Below are 20,178 nucleotides of genomic sequence, written 5' to 3' on the forward strand. Positions count from 1 at the left end.
AAATTTATTGAAAGAAACTACTGGGAGTTTTTTTTTTTTTCATGTTCTTTGGATGTTTAAGCCATCTTCATTTCCATGGCAACTCACTTCCAGAAATTTGACCTTCCTAAATTGCTTCCCTCAGGATTTGACGCACAGTGACCCTGACATTAATGCTTTAAGGAAGCATTATGTGTATGGTAAGGACACAACATGCAAACTAAAGCAACAGGCAGAGGGATTATTACTCAAGAATCAGTCGTATCAAGGCTGTTTCAACACCTTTTTAAGGTAAAATATTTTAAGCAGAAAATGGGACCTGATAACAGGAAGAATCTCGCTGGGATCAAAGAAATAAAAAAAATTAGGAAAAACTAAATTGTACCTCATGAATGCACTGTGCTCTCAAAATAAAGGGGCTGGCTTCCTTTTTTTACACTAAATTATTAAGGAAAAATGACCCAAGTGGGAATACATTTACAGCACACACATAGCTGCTGAGGCGATTATCCTGCACACAAATTAAGCATATACGTAATTAAAACATTTATTGCAGTAGCTGTATACCTGTAGAGTAGTAACAAGGATTAACTGTTCAGTATCTGTGTTGTCAAACACCCTCACAACTGACAAACATACTGCGATAAGCAAATCACTCCATCCCACTTAACTTCATTATATTGTGACATAAATATGAAAGTGCTTTACAAACTGAATCTCTCCTTAATGCACAAATCAACGCTATTCCAACAAAGTAAAATGACACAAAAATGATCAAGTTAATTTTAAAAGCTATATCTTTTAGCATGCTTTTTCCATTGTGTAATTTGCCCTCCATGCTGTGGAATAAAACAAACCTTTTCAGACAGTGGAATGACAGAAAATGGTCTCTCATGGTTAACCCATTATCTGCACATGCCTTTGTGTTTTTCTTCAGTATCATCTACTTGATTTTGTACTTTAACATGTGTGTGATTATGTCTCTAAATTTGGCAAACATTCAATGCGTAAGGCATTTGATTATCATACAGAATATTCTTTGTAGCCAACATGTTGTCATTGAAATAAGCACAATTCAGTATTTGAAGAAACATCATGAAGGCACAGTGATTAAAGTGTGATCTTAACCTGTGTTTTCTTATGTATGGAAAATAATAGTTTGTGTGGAAATAATATAGATATATACATATGCCAGGAAACTGCAGATACTACTGAGGGATTTTTCTCAGTCAAATCACAATTTGAATAAAATCTATACAGTAATAAGATCAACATTAGATAAAACATTTAGCCATTTACAAATATATTGCTATTTAATTTGTACTGAACACCTTCAAAACTGGTTTATGGAGAGCTTTCAGAGCTTTTCATTTTTATAATGCACATATTGAGCACTGACATCCTTCATACAAAACATTTTGCTTTTTTGTTTTTTGTTTGTTTGTGTTTTTCTTTTGTTTTTTATAGAAAAAAAGATTTGGTTGTGGTTTTGCATTACTTGAAGAAAATTATTAAGAAATATGGGCAACACTGGGTATATTACGAGATGGAAAATTTGCTTAAATCAACAGTATTTTTTCCAAGAAATACATAAATGTCTTGTTGTTGTACATTTTCCCTTATTATAGAGCTCAGTCCAGCTAAAATCCCAAATTCTGATGACAAGGCATTATAATGATAACGGCCAAAAACTGTCCTATTCACTTTGGATATTACAGATACATGATAGTGGTTAATAAGTCTTATTTACAAACACAGAGACAATGACAGAATAAACAAGTGTTCACAAACAGTGTTAGAACAACACTTTCTGAAGTGTAATTCCATTTTCTTTGATTGTGTCGATTAAATATAGTCCTGAACAACTCAATAACAACCACACCACAAATATTTGTATATATTGGTCAGCCATGGTAGTTTTTTTTCCTTTCTTCTAATTTTTTTTAATTTATGCACGTCCCCGTGGCACTTGTCCAATTCACACTCAACAAAAAAACCTTGCTGAATGTTAAAGAAATCCATAGAGGATCACACACACAGTTTCCTCTAGAGCCATGGTAACACAGCATAAGCACTATTTTGTGACCACCATAGTAAATGTGGCTCTTACACTGCAGAAGCATCAACTTAAGCGCGAAGAACAGAAATAAGAGAGAAAAAATAAAATGGGGAGGAGCTCCGATGATTGCTCCACCTGTTCACTGTGTCCAGATGTAAGGACATCTGACAGCACAGAAGGAAAGTCCCTCTTATAGCTGCTGGTCCTTTGGGCTGTCTGGGCAAGAGGCTGGCTGGCAGGACTTGAGACTCACCAGTGGAATATCAGCCATGCCACTGCTGGTGAAGTGTCCCTCCCCACTTCCAAACTGCTTTCTGTCACCAAAATGCTCTGACCGCCCACTCTCATTTTTCCAGGTTCTGCTCAGAGTATGTCCATTGAGCAGTTTGTCCTTGGGACCCCACTCCCTCTGAGACCCGAAGCTGGTTACAGGTGACTTGGGCTGTTGGTATGTTCCCAGTGTTGGCGGCATCCAGCAGTTGTCTGAATGTCCCAGGACAAGGCACTCCTGTGTACACATCTCTGTAGCTTCCACTAGACCGCGTGGTCCAAGGGGGCCATCTAAAACAGAAGAACCAGAAAGAGAGTTGTTATATATTTTGCTGTTCTCGCTGAACGTAAGGTTCTCCACTCCAGAATAGCCCAGAATATGAGAGGGGGAACTTCGCATACTTTAGTGATTCAGAAAACAAGCTAGGAATGTAACAGAGAAAGAGATATGCTTTGGGGAACTGGGAGACATGGTAGTGCTATAGATCTTAGGAAAGCCACCGTCTGGCAGATTTAAAATTGTTTCTAATAGTCTTTATTATTTATTTGTTAATCTAAACAGGTTTTTAAACACGTCAGCCAACGGTTATGTTATAAGCTATTCAAAGGCATAGAAGTTCACTAATTCCTTATTGTAAATCATGTTGCTGTCTCCACTATAAATGATTTTCTGGAAATTAGCCTACCTCACTTCACCTAAACCGGGAGGTGGGGGGAAGCAAGTTGAAGGACAATTTGCATCACAACAAATCATCTTTCCTTGCCAGCTCTCTGCCACCATCTGGCTACTCCTTGGCTGAACATACATCACCATCAAACAGTAAATATTTCAGGTGGTATTTGCTGAAATCTCATTTGATAGAAAACATGCATAATGCATGAAACGTAATGGAATTCTCCCATTTGAATAAATCTCCTTCTTTGAATCAGTTTTATTTTCTTAAAATGAAAAACAAAGCAGTCATGTTTGTGTTTGTATAATATAGCATTAGTGGGTAATTAATTCATATGTTTTGTTTTTTTTCTGTTTTACCTAAAAGAGAAAATTATACCTATTTGTCCTAATTTGTCCCTTTGCTTCACAAACTGCTAATCGGCTGGTGCATCAGCTAAAAGGGGTTGCTTTTTGTTTTTGTTTTTTGCAAACCTGGGCATGAACTGGTTTTTCTCCTTCTTCATTTACATATATAAAATGTCAGATTAGTTATGTTACAAAGATATACCAGAAAATGGTATAGAGTGGTAAAACTATTAAGTTTAACTTAATATTCAAATGTCAGCATCAGTGAATGGTCAAAGCCTTGCTGCAATGTTTACAGTGTGCTAGTTCTACTGAGAATCCATAACAAACACTTTTGGCTTAGAATAACATCATCACCTTACTGTTTTAGTCTGCTGACCTTTAAGGTCTGTATAACCTTTATTCTGTACCAATGTGATCAGAAAATTCAGCCGTAAACATTTCAAGCTCAGTTAAACATTTTGCATTGAAAGCAACCTTGCTGTACTTTACTTCTGGGATTAATTTTGAAAAACACTGGAAATGTCTAAGAACCAAACTCACTACATCGGGCAGCTACTTTTATATTGAAACTGTTTTTTGTGAGCTCTGTCAAAGACTTCTAGATGGATCTATATAATAACAATACAATAATTAGTAAATGTTAATGCTAAAATGCAATTGTGTGTATGTTTAGCACTGACTTTTAAGGGATTTTGATACATAAAACACCCACTTCATATAAAATATTGAGTCTGTAGTTCAAATTGCGATTTCATATTTTCAAAGTTGATGTTGAGGTAACTGTAATCTAACATGATAGTCTTGGATTATGCAACACAGCATACAAATTGACATTTACATTTTTTATATTTGGAGATTCACATATTGTTTGTTTCTGACAGTCACTGCTTGGCCTATAAACGTTTCTATAAAGCTCATCTTGGGCAAAAATAAAACTGTTTTGCATGAGGAGAGCAATTTTTTCCTATTGCTATAATTATTCATGTCTTCTGATCCAAATGGGAACATTTTCTCATACTCCACTAAGCCTCGCTTCTTTAATACTGCTTTCTGACTTTTACAGCACATACTGCAAAATGATGTGAAGAAAGCAGAAGCAGGAGTCAGTCACTCTTCTGCGTGAATGTAGAGTCCATCACAATAACAGGCACCCATAATTGGCATATGAGGAGTATAACCAAGATACACATTATCATAGTTGCATGAAGAACCACAGAGAGCAATAATACATGGTACCCAGGAGACGGCAAGATGAATTCCTCAAATGAAATTGTAGATGAGTGAGTAGATATCTGGGGAACTCTTAAAGAAGAGAGATGGTAAGAAGGAAAAAAGCCATGTACATATACAGTACATGGTGTGCAGTTGAGAACAAATGAACAAGAAAGAAGGCTCCCATTTGCATCTACTTTTTTTAATAAGATAATAATGACGACATTAAAATCATTATGTCTCTGATGGCATTTCTTCTAACTTTGCAATCACTGGACACTTGAGAAATAATAATGTAATAACACAAGGTTGTAAATTAGACTATATACATATGATGAATTTGGACTTTGTGTATTGATTACAGCAGGATCAAATGACTGTAATGTCTATGTTTCCTGTTTAATTTTGATTCCTTTTTTAACAAAGCAGAGCCAGTCATTAATCAAGAACACTTTGTGCTTTGCTTTTCCCCTGGTGTAATAAACATGACCATTTGCATGCAGATTGGTACAATCAGTGGCCCCAGTGGGCAGCAGAGGATAATTTGAATCAGCCATTTTCACCGTTAATCTCTGTATACCTGCTGTTTGAGAAAATGCAGAGACAAAGCCTGATTGAAAAGACCACTTGAGGTATAGAGCTGATAGGTTACAAAATCTATTCATATACAAGAGTCTTATAATACCGGCCTGTAATTCCCATACAGGGAAAGCAAATGAGTAGGGAAGTCAAAATAAATTGGATACCTAAATATAAAGGATAAAAGATTGAAATGTCCACACTCCACTGTACCCCAAGAGATGCTATGGAAAATACAGTAACATGACCATACATTGCAAAATAAAGCAATCCAATAAAACATATGACAGGATTATCAGAACACTGTCCCTTCAGGTTTTTAGTCTTTTTTTTTTAAACATTTATCTGAGGCACTGTTAGTAAAGCAACATATTTAAACTTCAGCAACAACTCCAGGATATCACTTCGCTATTACCAGCTTAATAAAAGTTCTGTGGTATATCACTCTCCAGGAGCCCGACTCCACACTTCCAAAAATGAAAGAAATGGAGAGTATTTAAAACTCAGACTCAGAAGACCAATTTCAAACAAAACCAAAACACCAGCAATCCTTCTTTACTGGCTCCCCATTGATGCACGCACGCGAACGGAGCCCTGTTCTTAAGTGTGCAGAAATATGTGAGTCTGTTTAATTGAAAGTACACTGTAAGAGCAGGAATTTTATCCCATTAGTCCACGTTGCCCTGGAGAAGACTTTTTGACACTGCAAGAGAATGCCTCCTCTTAGAGTGGGTGAAACCCATTTATTAAGAACAAAACCCTCATTTTAGCCAGCGTTATTATTTTTCTTTATATTTTTTAATACTTTTTGTCATGTCCTTTTTTTTTGCTGGACCATTCACAGTTTCCATATCCATAATCAATATGCACACGTAGTTAATTATGCATTTTTTAAAATAATTTCTTTTCCTTTCATTGCTCTTTATTTTAATCTTACCTGTTGATCGGGCTCAATTACCGAACTGGATAACATTGACTACCAGCACTTATTAGCTGCTAACTTTTCCTGATCATCTTGTTCCGAAGAAAAGCTTCCTTTTTTGCCTCATTACCTTCTGACTTCCCAACTCTGTTCTCAGAGTTACATCTCATGTCATGTATTACAATTCGGAGTGGGCTGGTGATGGACCATATAATTCATGAAACCCAGTTTCCTATTTGGATTCTAATTCATTTAAACATTCTTGCATAATAACATGGCTGCACATGCCAAATGTGTAATAAAAAACCTGTCACTGGTGAATGGGAATACTCCAGAGGATGTCAAATAACATCTTGTTACTCCTACTGAATCCTGAAGAGCGCTGGACGGACGAAAGGCACCAAACCATAACGTCACAATATCAACAGACCCAGTATGAATTCCTTTTGTGACTTGTGAAGTAATTGTAGAGAAAATACACCTCAGTGTCTCTTTTGTACCTTAGCTAAAGTTTTGCTATAAACATAGCTTTCCTAAGTCACAGAGAAGTTCTTTTAATATACTGATGTTATGAACAAACAGAGAAACAGAATTGTTTTCCGAATCTCCTGCCTAACATTATTGCGCTTTTGTTCATGTTTTTTTTTTTTTAAATACAGACAAAACGTGTCATTTGGAAACAAAACCAAAATACCCTAAGCTTTTTTAAGCTTTTTAATTCAACTGATTTCACAAGCACATGGCTCTACTGCATAAATAAGGAGTATAGAGTATATGTAAATTAATGTTCCTTTCATTCATACAAAATTGTTTTCACATTATTTATTTCTACTTTATCTCTGCATAGTGTGTTGCTCATGGTTACTGTGCTCAGGAAGTCAAATTCCTCCCTGTGCGTGCACACACACACACACACACACACACACACACACACACACAAACGCACAAAGAAGCAAATAGCCGGTGGCTTGTGTTTGGTGCAGAGCCCCTGAGTACTTTAAATAACATTGAGGCACAGGTGTTGAGGAATGCAAGGGATTCAGAACTGTGTCAGATGGTGCTGACTTTTGCTTACAGCGCTGTGCAAATGTTGCAGATGTCCACAAAGACAGATACCTTAAAGACAAAGAAACCATTAGATTGCCTCCTGATACGATGTCATTAGGCTGTGCTAAGGGCTGGTGTGCTTAATTCTGCAGAAGCTGTGGAATAAATGTGAGGTACAAGAAATAGCTGTTTAACGATGGACACTTTGACCAAAAAAGTATTTACATGCCTCTCTTTCTCTCCTCCCACTCAGCATCAAAAGATCACAGAGGTTACAGAGGAGGAGAGAATCATCCTTATTTTTGACCAGAGGTTGTGTGCAACTATAAGGGAGTCTTGTTTTAGTCTTCTGGCTATTACTAATGAGATAACATTTGGCTAATTAATTGGATGCACACTATCAGTGCTGATGTGCCAGTCCCACACCAACAACTCACAGCCTTGAGAATGGCAAGGGGGAACGGGTGGAGAGGGAATGAGAGTGATTGAGTGTGGGGGATTTAGTGTCCACAGGGCTTGTTTATTTATCCATGCTGTTAAGCATGCCCAGATGTTGTTATTTGGGGATGAATGAGGCTTTGTTTTAGTCCAGCACGGAGGCTAAAAGTTCCATAGTGCTGTTTTTCCACTACCACTCAAAAACCCTCAAGATATGTCAGAGAGATTTATTCTGTATGCTTCTGGTGTAAGTTTTTTCTTTGTGACCCTTTTATCTTCTACTACTAAGGATATATACGCATGCCACCATTCCATCACTGTGCACACTAAGGCATGTAATGGCACACAATGTTATAAACATAACCAATACATAAAGATCCGTCTTGTAGTAAAAGTATATATATATATATATATATATATATATATATATTGTAAATAGCCTGGGGAAATGTGTGATTCTTATAGTGGTTGGTAACCAACGAGGCATAGAATCACAGCTTCATACTGCTATGCAGCAAATTTGAAAACAGGCCCTGTGATCTACAGTAAAGGCTATCAAGGGTTGGATAGATATAATAGTGAGTGGAGCAGAACAGAGCAAAACACTGGATGCATTCTCCTGAGAATACCAGTCTGGCTGATGGATCCTTTCTAGTGCTCCCTTTGAGGCCAGCAAGAAGCTTCTCATGAGAGGAGATGAAGTGCAGGATGGAGTCAAAATAGAAAAAAAAGACAAAGTTTGAGAATGGAAGTGAAGGGTGGTCAGATAAAAAAATTGAAGGGGAGCGAAGAAAAATAAAAGGGAAGTGAAGGTGAGCAATAGTAAGAAAAAAAAAACACAAAGCCTGTCAAAAAATGACTATCATTTACATAATTTTCCACGATCAGTGGTAAATATTATTATCTTAGACCTCACTTAAAGCTATTCTCAGATCAATTTGTAATTCAAATTTTCAGGTAAAGCTACTCTCTCTCTCTCGACCAGACTTTTTTAATGTCAGCTGTACAGTATGGTGTGTGAAGAAATATGTGTGCAACTGAACTTTGTGTGTTTCTTGGAAAAGAACCTCGAGAAATGTAATTAGCATTTTCCCTCCTTTTCACTTTTCAAAGAATAAGTCTCTTAACCTCCTATTTGCTCCTGTTCATTCTTCCAATATGTGCCCTGGACTATGGTTTGCCTGATTAGTAAGATTAATGATGATTTGGAAGCACACTAAAGTGGTAATTCTACAGTAGCATGGCTTGTTGCTTAAATGGCCTAGAGTGCTTTAAAACAGCATGTGGTCTGATAGCTCGCATTACCAAGTAACATAAATTACAAATTACAAGTTTCCTTCAACAAATCAACACGTGAGAGCATTTGGTGAGCATTTTCATTATTCACCTCTGTTAAAAACTCAATTAAACTCCTTGGCATGATATAAAGGTTTAAATCTGGAGCTACTAAGCCTTAGTGAAAAAGAGTTATCTTAGAAAAAGTTATTTCAGCTTCTTTCGACTTTCCAACATTCTGCTTTAACTGCTAAGCCTTACAATAACTAATTCTGTAATCACATACCATATTTGTTATTCCTCTTTTTGCTCTTACATTTTCTACATGACTCTTTAAAAGTGACACAGCAGATACTATTAAAATCATCTGGGCTCTCACACTTGGAAAACAAGTTTAAAGTTACTGGAATAATAGCACAGGGACAATACAGAAGATGTTGAGCTTTTTTTGTCCATCTACTGTACACCACAAATTTCTGGGTCGTGCCACCTACAACCACTCTTAGCTGAAACTGCTTTTCACAGTGCAGCACTTGTGAGAAGAGAATTGGATTGTAGACACATGAAGAGCTTTGGCAGTGTGGGAAAGCAAAATAAATTTCCTCAAAGTCTGAAATACATTTGGGGGCAGCACGGTGGTGCGGTTAGCGCTGTTGCCTTACAGCAAGAAGGCCCTGAGTTCGACTCCACCAACTAGCCGGGATCTTTCTGTGTGAAGTTTGCATGTTCTCCCCCGTGTCTCCTCCCACAGTCTGAAGACGTGGTTAATTGGTGATTGTGATTGTAAATGGTTGTCTGCCCTGTGTGTCTCACCCTATGACAGCTGGGCGAGGCACATCGCAACCCTGAATTGGATAAGCAAAAAAGGATGATCGAATGGCTGAAAGACAAATGACCTTCTGAGACCAGAGTCTCCATTCAAGATTTCCAAAAAATCAAAATATTTGATTTTTATATGAATGGAACCAAAATGCATTTTCATGTCTTCCGATATTTGCCTTAATACTATACATATGCACAGCAAACATCAACTCCCAGAGCAACACCGGCACCAGATATCGACAACTGACAAACTTGCCTCTACTGATTTTTTGGAAATAAATATATTCCTAGAGGAATAAGCAACTGAGAATGTGAGTAAGCACAGTGAAAATATGCTGAAGCTGCATTTGGAGACGTGGTGAGATTTCCATATTAAAAACAAACTGTGCTGTGCTGATAACATAGAGAGTTGGGGAGAAGAAGGGCAGATTAGACTGTTGTTGTTGAGCTCTGACTCTTAAGTGCATGCAGCAGACCATACGTACAGTATCAGCTCGGGGAAGCAACACTGTTCTTTGTGACGACGAAGAAGAAAAGGTACCGACAAGGAATTAATAAACTGGTGAAAAACCGCTGTTTGGCCTGGAGGCAACAGTAAAAAGGGATGATGAGGATTGAACTAAATTTCACTGTAGAAAACACCTTGCATCCTATTTATAGTGAGATCCAAAACACCTCAGCATCTGCACTTTTGTCACTGTTAGACTGTACATCGCACAATGACCCAGGGTAAGGATGAGTACTAGGTTTGGGACCAAATACAACTATAGTGCAAGTTAAAGAAAGATTTAAGAAAGGACCTCTACATTACACTGCAGAAAGCGACTCTTTTCTACACTGGAAAATTCAAAATATTTTTAGACTTCTGTTGTAATGTTGCATGCAGATTCTTTGCATGACACATTACATAGTTACTTGTGTAATGTAACTATGAGGTTAATTTATTCACTTCACTCTTACTCACTTTTACATGCTCAGATGACATAAATGTTCATGAGTTAAGACTCGATGACAGTAATTTAAGTTTTGAGTTCAGTTGGAGAATATTGCTTGACATCCAATTTAGGATTTCACACCATTATTAATCAATCTCAGCATATCTGGATAGGATGATTTAATGGGCAAATATATCTTTGTGTCATCAGCATAAAAAGGAGACATCAGCATTTTGAGATAAAAAGGTCATTTAGAAACTGGCCTATGATTTTAAAGGAAAGAGGGATCTAGCCCAAGTCTTCGGGAACAAACTACTTAACAAGGAAATATTAAAAATACCAAGAAGACTGAGCTCAATAGTATATATTACTTCAAGTAAAAAGAAGGCAGTATATATCAAAGGAAAGCACTCTCATGTGTGACAGCACTTCTAAAAGTACAGACAAAGTAATCGAATAAAACTGGTTTGAACAGTACACTTGTAATCAAAGACACAGAAGTAAGTTCGGTGTAATCAAATACTAAGTGACTTCATTTTATCAGTAAAATAGGATTTAAAAAAGGAAAGAAAAGAACATTTCATGATGCGCAAAAGCGAAAGATGGGGATGGATTTATCAGTTTATCAAAATTCTTAAATAAAAGTATGACATAGTCTTAACAGGTGAAATGATATTCAATGAGGACACCGCTGACTGTGTTGAAGGGATCAGCCAGGTTGTTTGTGTGGGAATATTCAGACATGCGAGCCTTGGCTGTCAAATAGGGCACAGAATATTGAGACACTTTGATCACTGGCAGTGTTAATAGAGGATGATTCAGTTTGTGGAGAATGAGAAGGCCGAAAGCGGATCGTTGAATGAAACAGATGAACCAGAAGTGTTTGTAAAAATGCTGCAACTTCAGTGGTGTGGAACTGGTTTAGCTTCCGTCCGTCAGATACACAACAAAGCACTATTTTTGGTAGAGCATGCTAGCGGGCCGTCGTTATTACCGTGTTGTTTGGAAAATACGGCACACTTAAAATCAATCCTTTGATTTTTCTGAAAATCGACAGTGCCCCTTATAATCCCGTGTGCCTTATATATGAATTCTGGTTGTGTTTACTGACCTCGAAACGATTTTATGTCGTACACGGTGCTCGAAAATCTGTCAAACGTTTTAGTACGACTTTGCTAAGCTACGAACCCGCACCACTTGATGGATTGTCGGAGCATTACGGCTATCGTAGGCAGGAGCCTCGCGGAGTGATAGTACTGTGCTTCAACATAATATTACCGTATTGTGTGTGTATAACCTCTTTTTAAGTTTTGTGGGTATTATACATCATTATGCTGAGGATATGTCGGCCAATTTCCACTGGAAATGCCTTTTGGTTAAACTGTCAGCAAGGATTTTGCATTTGCACCGTTAAATTTTTATATAACTTAATGCACATAAAAAACAGCTGCTTGTGTAAGTGAAAATACGTTGATTTTTTTTTTGCACGAATAAAGTTGTGGAGTTGTAAAGTATTTTGTCTAGTGTCAATTATATCGTCAGTTATATCGTTATCACAAATTTTCAAATGTATATCGTGACAAAAATTTTTGGTCATATCACCCTGCTCTAATTGTAAGATCAGCATATATAATGCTACATTGTCAAACGGGAAATAACTGCGACCTAGCTTTTGCTGGTATTTCTTGTCATACTGTTTCTGTGGTCAACTTTCACTGTGGGCGGGGCCCAGGACACTGTTCCACAGACAGCCAAAGAATATGTGTTACTCAGGGCTAACAAGCGCTTTTTGTTGTAAGAATCATTTGTACTACAACGTTTAGAAGAGTAATTTCAAATGCAGATAGTTTCAAAGCTGCACTTTACAGCACTGCTGTAGATAGATTAACATTAACAGAAAAAGACCGAGGAAGCAAAAAATGGCTAACTAGCTAAAGCTAACTGAAAGTATAACAGAGAGATGGACTTGCTAATGTTTAATTTTATTACCAGAACCTAAGAGTATATTAATGTTGTAGTTTTTATTCATTTTCTTTAAAGTATTACTATAATCTTTTACTGTTTTTTTTTGTTTGTCTTTTGACGACATGACATACTGTAAACCTACATAACTGCAACAAACGCTGCATATCTTTCTTACTAAACTATGCTGTACTATACAATTTTTTACAGAAAATTATTTTACTTTTGACAGCACTGCTATCTCTAACATAAGTAACACATATAACCAAAAAAAAAGTACCAAAAGAAATCCCATCAATACCAGAAGAAAAACACCAAAGACAAAGCGCATTATTCATGTTTATTGAGCAATGAATAGCTAAAGGGTTGCTAATGACAAATTTGCTGGAAGCATTCTAGCTTTGGAACAATAATGTCATTTTTCAGCAGTAGGCCTAATTAATTACAGTTTATCTGTCTGAACACCCAAATCTGAATGGTTAAATTAAGTCAGCTGTGCTACTGAAATGATTCTTTGTAGGGCACTGAGATAAGAAAATCCCTAATCCTTTCGCACAGTTATTCTTTCTTAAGATTCTTGAGTTTAAACAACTGATTTTCTTATTTTATTTAAGAATTATATTAGCTAAATACACAGTACCATAATGATTTAATTGAACAAAGACTTGTTTTTAAATTTCTTTTCATTTTTTTAAATTCTTCCTTGTTAGTAATTCACTTTCTTTATTAAGTTATTGTGCAAGGCAGTGTAAATACAAAGTTTGGTACGGTCCTGTGGAAGTGTTCAGTCGCCATGACAACAATTGGCATATGTAACTGATTTCATCTCCTTCTTTAATCTTCTACTACATAAAACTCAGTCACTGACCTTTTAATATGATTTCTCATCTATGACAGTGAGTATCTCAACAGTGACACAAATGCATTTATTCATATTTTATATCACTATAGCTGATTACAATAACGAATAAAGTATGTGATGATAAATACAGTTTTCACAGTTGCCTCTTGCAGTCTAGTGAACGAATTTTATGGCAGGAGAGAATAAATTTTATTAAGCCAATTTTCTGGAAAACGCTTGGACAAATTGGTGCCCTGACAGTCCAAATATCAATTATTGAGGGACATAAATATATTACAATCCTGTCCTCAAACACACATACAAAAAAACCCACCCAGATGATGGTTATTATGTTGCCATATGACGAATAGATTTCCAATTGAAAACAAGAGCATAATTTTTTAATTAGTGTGGGCTTGCTGTGCTTTTAATGATGTAAGTAATGTAACATACAGATAATGATCAAGTTGACCCCATAAAAAAGTAATAGTGCACCAAGGCCCTAATTCTCTTTCCTGTATTAAAGAAGACATTAGAAAGTAAAATCTAAATGAAAGAAAATAATGACTGCTTCAGTGTAGCTCAGCGGTTCAGTTCAGTTGCTTCACAGCATGCCATAATGCAGCGTGTCTTTATGTTTTTGTTTGTGATGTGGATCTTTGTGTTATGTAGTGAGTATTGATTTTAATCTTGAAGGGATAAGAAGAAAACAAATTGTCACTGGCAGCACAATCGCTATGTATTACATTTCATGTGAGCCAAAAAAATTGGTTTAGTGGTGTGTAACAGTGTAAACTACTGGTAATCAGCATCTCAAATTGTATGTACTGAAACAATATTCAGCAAGTAGATTATTACGAATTGAAGCAGCCATTAGAATAAGAATAAACTTCAAAGTTGGGAGGTACAATTTACAGATATTATTCACCTAATTCACATTAAAGAGTCTCTCCTGAGAGTTGTGTTTAAAACTGATCCTTCTATACTAGCTAAGGTATTTAGAATTGCAATACATCTGATTAACATATGTCAAAGATTTTATTCTGTTTAATAATATTAGATAAACTTATATTCAAAAATGTCAGATGTCAAAACTCGCTCTATATATATTCAAAACTCAAAATGTCTGTCTGTCTGTGAACTTCTCTCAGGAGCTGAGAACACATTTGCTTGTCAGGCAAAAGGTTACTGGTTTAATTCCAGCTGGAGAAGACACAAATCGCCTTTGGTGAACCCTTGTGTAGGGGAGTATCTGTAGCAGCATCATGTTACCAAGCAACATGCTAATATCACAGACCAAATAATGCCATAGTATGGTATTGCAGTATAACTAATAAGCCTCTTTTTATAGTAAAACACTGTATTTCCATCCACTTCTACAATTTTCAGTCTTACTTTGCTCTTTGCTTAAGTTGGCACAGTACTTTTGTAAAGGCATGAAATGTTGCTTGTAAAAACTATAATCAAATAACCCTTGAAAATCAGATGCATAATATAATTTGTAGGAGACTGGGTTGAACTCTGTGGTTTACTGCAGTGCATGCATTAGGTTATATTGCAATTTTCTTTCATGGCTCCCCACAAAACTTGTACCTCAATAACATTCATTGCCTTTCATCATATATTTTACAATGTGTTGTAAAGCCATAATTATGTTTCATTAATTAATCATTAATTCACACACACACACACACACACACACACACACACACACACACACACACACACACACACACACACACTTCTTTTCTTAAGTCTCTAAAACTGGGTAAATCTTTTGGCAACTCTTTATAACTTATAGCTTCATCCTGTGATATAAAGCGCAGGTTTGCATGTCAATTCCGTTAAAGTATGTAACAAGCTACTGAAGGGCACAGCAGGTCCAGTGAATGCTCATTTGCAGAGATACAGCAAGTGGGTAGCACAAAAAATGAAAATGGATGGGGGTGGGGTGGGTGGGAGGCATAGACTGTAATGACAGAAAGACATGTAATTCTCTGTGTTGATCAGTACCCGGAGCCTGAAGGAATTTGATAATAAAACAGAATTTTGTTAATCCCAGGAGAGCTCTGTAATTGCAATATTGAGGTACATCTCCTCTCTGTTAATAACTGTAATTTCAGACAACGTTCTGCCTACATATACATTTATTCATAATTACCTGAGGGAGAGGACAGTGCCATAGTGTCTATTAAAATGTTATGAATCAAATGGAAATAATGTATGCTTGAAAACTTGTGGCCCATAATCTATGATTTTGTATAAAACTTCAGCTTGTAAAAAAATGAAGGGTTGTCTCTTTTTTTATTATTTCCAAGGTCACCTCTATACTGTATGGATTATTCATTTCATGCAGATTACTTCAAAGTAACTGCATGCTATTTGTACTCTTGGCATTAACAGTGTATTGCTACTTGTTTTTGGTCCCTCACATCTAAACATAAGCTTGTAGCTACATGTAGTTCGCAATGATTTCTACCTGTTAAATAAGCAAATGTGTCAAAATTTGCAAGTTGTTCAGGCATTAAATTGGCAGTGACAAAAAAGTTAGCACCTCCTCTTCAACTGTGAGAACCGTCTGCCTCGGCTACAGTGGTGTTAAGGTGTTAACAAAAATTGGCAGTTATATATTTAAAGGCACTGGATCACATGAAGCTGTGTCCTCAGTAGTAGAAAATAATATTAGAAATGTACTAAAAATGCAAAGTCTAAATAAGAAACAGTCAAAGCGATGCAAGTTTGAAAAATAAAACTTTTTAATAAAATTTTACATTTCAGTCATCTGTGTCAAAGCTTTTCTTTAATGTACGTCTCTCACACTCGGGATAGATATTGTACAAATGCAAAAATCCCCACTGATTTGATAAACGTAAATTTAATGACAATCATCAGTAAATGATCATTTCCTACAGATTTATTGCAGTAATGAAAAATGAGTATTGTATTTCAGTGCATGTGTTTGCACAAAGCAACAAAGCAAGACTAAAAATGAAATAAAACCTGATAATAATAACATGGAATGTGACTGATAGCCATATGCAGAAATCTGCTCTGTGAGCTGGTGGGTGCACTGGGAGGAAGTGGAGGTCAGGGCCTGGCAGAAACCCCTGTTGGGTGCAGGTGGCGAATAACTTCTGTCAGCCAAGTAATTAAGTGTCCATCACATCTTTGCAGGAGGTCTGTGCAACCCAGAAGTCTCTTCCAATCTCCATCTGTGAGAGGGACTGGATCTACAATATGGCCCACGTATGATTGCTATATATATTCTTACAGACAAAAAGATGCACTGGTAAAAATATAGCATATATTTAGTTTGAGAGACTGTTTAAACTTGTCCAAAGAAATTTGTTTAAAAAGTACTGTATATATTCTATACCACTAATGCCATACCTCTTATGTGTAACAGACATTTTGTAGCTGAAAGCACAAACAAATTAAGAAGGTAAAAGATCTAAGTAAGCAGGAGGTAACAGCGACCTACTTAGTTATATCAAAAGTTTCAAAACAACACTTCCTAGTCCCAGGACTTAATCTTTCTTTGTCAGATTGTAACAACTATATGTCACGATGGTTGAGAAGAAAGTGTTTTCGCAGTTATTCTCACACTTTAAAAACACACTATATGTTAACTTTAATAAGACTGCATGATGAACAAAGCTGTCTTAATGGAATAAGAACCTTTACATCTCTTTTGGTTCCAGGCTAAATTCAGTCTTTCCAATTATTAAGAGTTTGAAAATGTGACTTGTTGATGGGCTGATGTATTTTACCTCACTACTTGAAAGATAAAAGGGAAGTCTAATTTACGGCTGAAGATGAAAGTGTGATTGTCGAACTAGAAATAGTAGGAGATCAGCTTCCCATTTTCATCTTTTTGAAGAGAGAAATTAATCAGAACTAATGATGAAGTGGGATAATCAAAAACATTGATTTAATTTACATTATTTCTGACCTTTAATGACATTCATGTCAAAAGCAAAAGGAGGACATACAACTATGTGAAGGTGGTATATTATTAATTCAGCCCACCAGTTCTATTGAAGTCAAATCTACATTTTATCAGATGAAGAGGAAAAACCACTTTATTGTGATTACTTTGTAACAGTGGCAAACTCACATGACACCGAGCACCAATGTGGTCGGGCATTTTTGTGACAGGCTAGATGTTGTTACGTGGGGTTACTCAGTCTTAATGTCAGAACATGTGTGAAACTAATTTGTTGTTTTTGAAGATGGCAGCAATTAATCTCTCAAATGACCTAGCTAGATTAAATCAGAAGAAAGAGAGGATGCTAAGAAAATAAATGCCAGCATTAGGGAAGAAATTACAAGATGACCTTACTGAACAATGATTTATGGATCCCCCAGTCAAGCAATTACAGCAGGTGATACCTTTGAAAATTCAAACCATGGAAATTAAATTTGCTCCTTTGCAAACTGTGCACTTGTCAAGGACATTTAAACTGTTACCCACATCCTCTGCAGCCATATCCCTCTTCCCTTAACAAATCACTCAGCTTCCAGAGCAACAGAGCATATAAGGATGGAAAAATATTATTTTTTATGTTACATAAATATTAATAAGTGAAAAAAAGAAGCAGTAGAGCTCAAAGATGTAGATTTCAGAAGTGCCGGTTAGTAGGGATTGAAAATGTGCACTTGCATGAAGTTAACCTTTTAAATGATATTTGGACAAATGACAATGCTTCGCTTTTAACCAGCACAAGCAATCTGGTATGATTTTCTCTGTTTATCACAAGAAATAGATATGGTGGGTTGTAGTCACTGTTTAGATGAAATGCAACCATCTGGAATAAGTAAAATATGAAATAGTCATTATAACTCCCCCTCATCAAAATGCTTTTTCTTTTCCTTCACTAATTTTACACATCTTGCATCTTTTGCTACTTCAAATGTGCTTTGGTGATAATACTCAGTTGACCTGTTAAGTGTAGATTTGTTTTTGTTTTTTTTCCAACACACTTTGACGTTCAGCTTTACTGAAAAGAGGCATTCGGCATTCATTTCTGACACTGACAAATTTGACTATAATTGTAAATGTGGAAATTAGGGCTCTTTTTGAAATGTAAGGCTTTTTAAAAAATTCTACCATTTCAGTTTTGAAAAAGGTACTCATAAAATCAACAGTCGAACAGATATCATTATGCTGTCAGTGTACGCTTCTTTTCCACCTCACTTGTTTTGATAGAGGAGAACGATTATAACAACCTTGCTATTTTGAATCCTGTTGGAAGAAACAAATCAATCAAACTAATCTTAAGGATTATGTTCCCTCATTGGCTCTCTAAGGGACTGTTGTTAAGAGAATACCTTTGTCATGCTGCCTGTGTAAATGCTAGGCATTGAGGTACTCCTAAATCCTTACATCTGTGCCTACCACCATGACTCTCCCTTGCTACTCCTGTTGTAATAGCTCTTTCCAGCATGGAGCTGCAGAACATGAGGCATGAGGATGAAAGCAAAGTAATACACCACTCAGGTGTGTTTGGAACACATGTCTCAGTCCCGTATGCCACAGAAACATAAAACTACGAGGTAGATGAAAATACAAATGTGATATTGTTTTTATAGACAACTCTATGCCTACAATTATCAAACATATCTGTTGGTTTAAAAAAAAAACCTTCAAATTCTATTTTAGTGCAGAAGTTTTCAGCTCACCTAAACAGCTGAAAAGAATAAACAAACAAATGGAGAGTTAAATAGATAATATAAAGTAGGTATTACAAATGCAGATGTTTCACACCATAAAGTGTACAAAATATGAAAAATGTGCTACTGTAAAGAAATTCCACTCCATAATCTTCTCTAGCATTAACATTTTGTTTGTTTTTGTTGTTGACAATTAAACTAATATGGTGGTACGTTGCCTTATTGTTGACATTTCTGTGCTTATGCAGTGTACATCCTCATAGGTTGCTTTGCAGTATTTATTTGAGTCCAGCCTCTTCATTTTTGAAAAAGCAAAAAACAAAAACAGATCTTTTAATGTTTACCTCACAGAAATGTTCACAAAGGATATGCTGAGAAAACTAATATTTAAATAATAATAAGCGACAACACAAACCCTTTTCAAGCTGTTGTTGAGGCAAAGAATAGGTACTAAATTGTAAATGGCATTGTATCAAAAACCATTCCTCCTACAGTTCTCTCAGTCATTGGACATTTGATGAGTAGCTTTGTCTGTTCCCCTCTCAATGTCAAAAAATCAGCAGGCGCTCTGACTCTCTGATGGGGTCAAAGACCTTTGCCGCTGTGAGAGGGTGACCATGTTGAGTCGAGGACACGCTCTGTCATCACAAATAGACACAGAGAAACACATTTCCTGAGACATAATTCAAACAGTAGACTAGTATGATAAAAAATAAAATAAGTGAAATGAAATGTGCACAAGATAGTAATAACAGCCAGACATGTGGTGTCATTGCTGTGAACGTCTGCAGTTGTTATTTTTATCCTACATTTGAATCCTGTGACACATTAAATAATGCAAATCTGAATTCCCTGACAAAGGAGTGGATATGAAAAGGAAAGACATGTATGGGGCATTAGCAGAAATGGTGCCAGCGGCCTCATCATTTCATTTCCTTTAGCCCATCTATAAATGGCATGCATTTTAATCCTTTTAATTATGGATCCTCGCTACAATTACCTCAAATTAAATTACTTTGCAAACCTCAGAAGGATACATAGCTAACTGAGAAGAAGAGGATCATATTGCCAGGGATTTAACCTCAGTTTCTCTGTGACACATTGAGCTATCACCCCACCTCCTAAATCCAACTCCATATG

General features: G+C 36.3%; 1 protein-coding gene across 4 annotated transcripts in view; it reads right to left on the reverse strand.

The window, feature by feature from the left end:
• Positions 1-512: 512 nt before the first annotated feature.
• The window catches only part of pcdh9 (protocadherin 9), a 188,817-nt gene continuing 169,151 nt past the window's right edge, over positions 513-20,178 (reverse strand). For all 4 annotated transcript variants that reach the window (XM_084914448.1, XM_084923424.1, XM_084921920.1 and 1 more), the window contains one exon: positions 513-2,599. In XM_084914448.1, coding sequence (XP_084770574.1) covers positions 2,229-2,599 — 371 coding nt within the window. In that variant the 3' untranslated portion in view covers positions 513-2,228. The remainder of the gene's footprint in view (positions 2,600-20,178) is intronic.

The sequence above is a fragment of the Perissodus microlepis genome, chromosome 1 (assembly GCF_051167445.1).
Source record: "Perissodus microlepis isolate ML-2025 ecotype Zambia chromosome 1, ASM5116744v1, whole genome shotgun sequence".
Lineage (NCBI taxonomy): Eukaryota > Metazoa > Chordata > Actinopteri > Cichliformes > Cichlidae > Perissodus > Perissodus microlepis.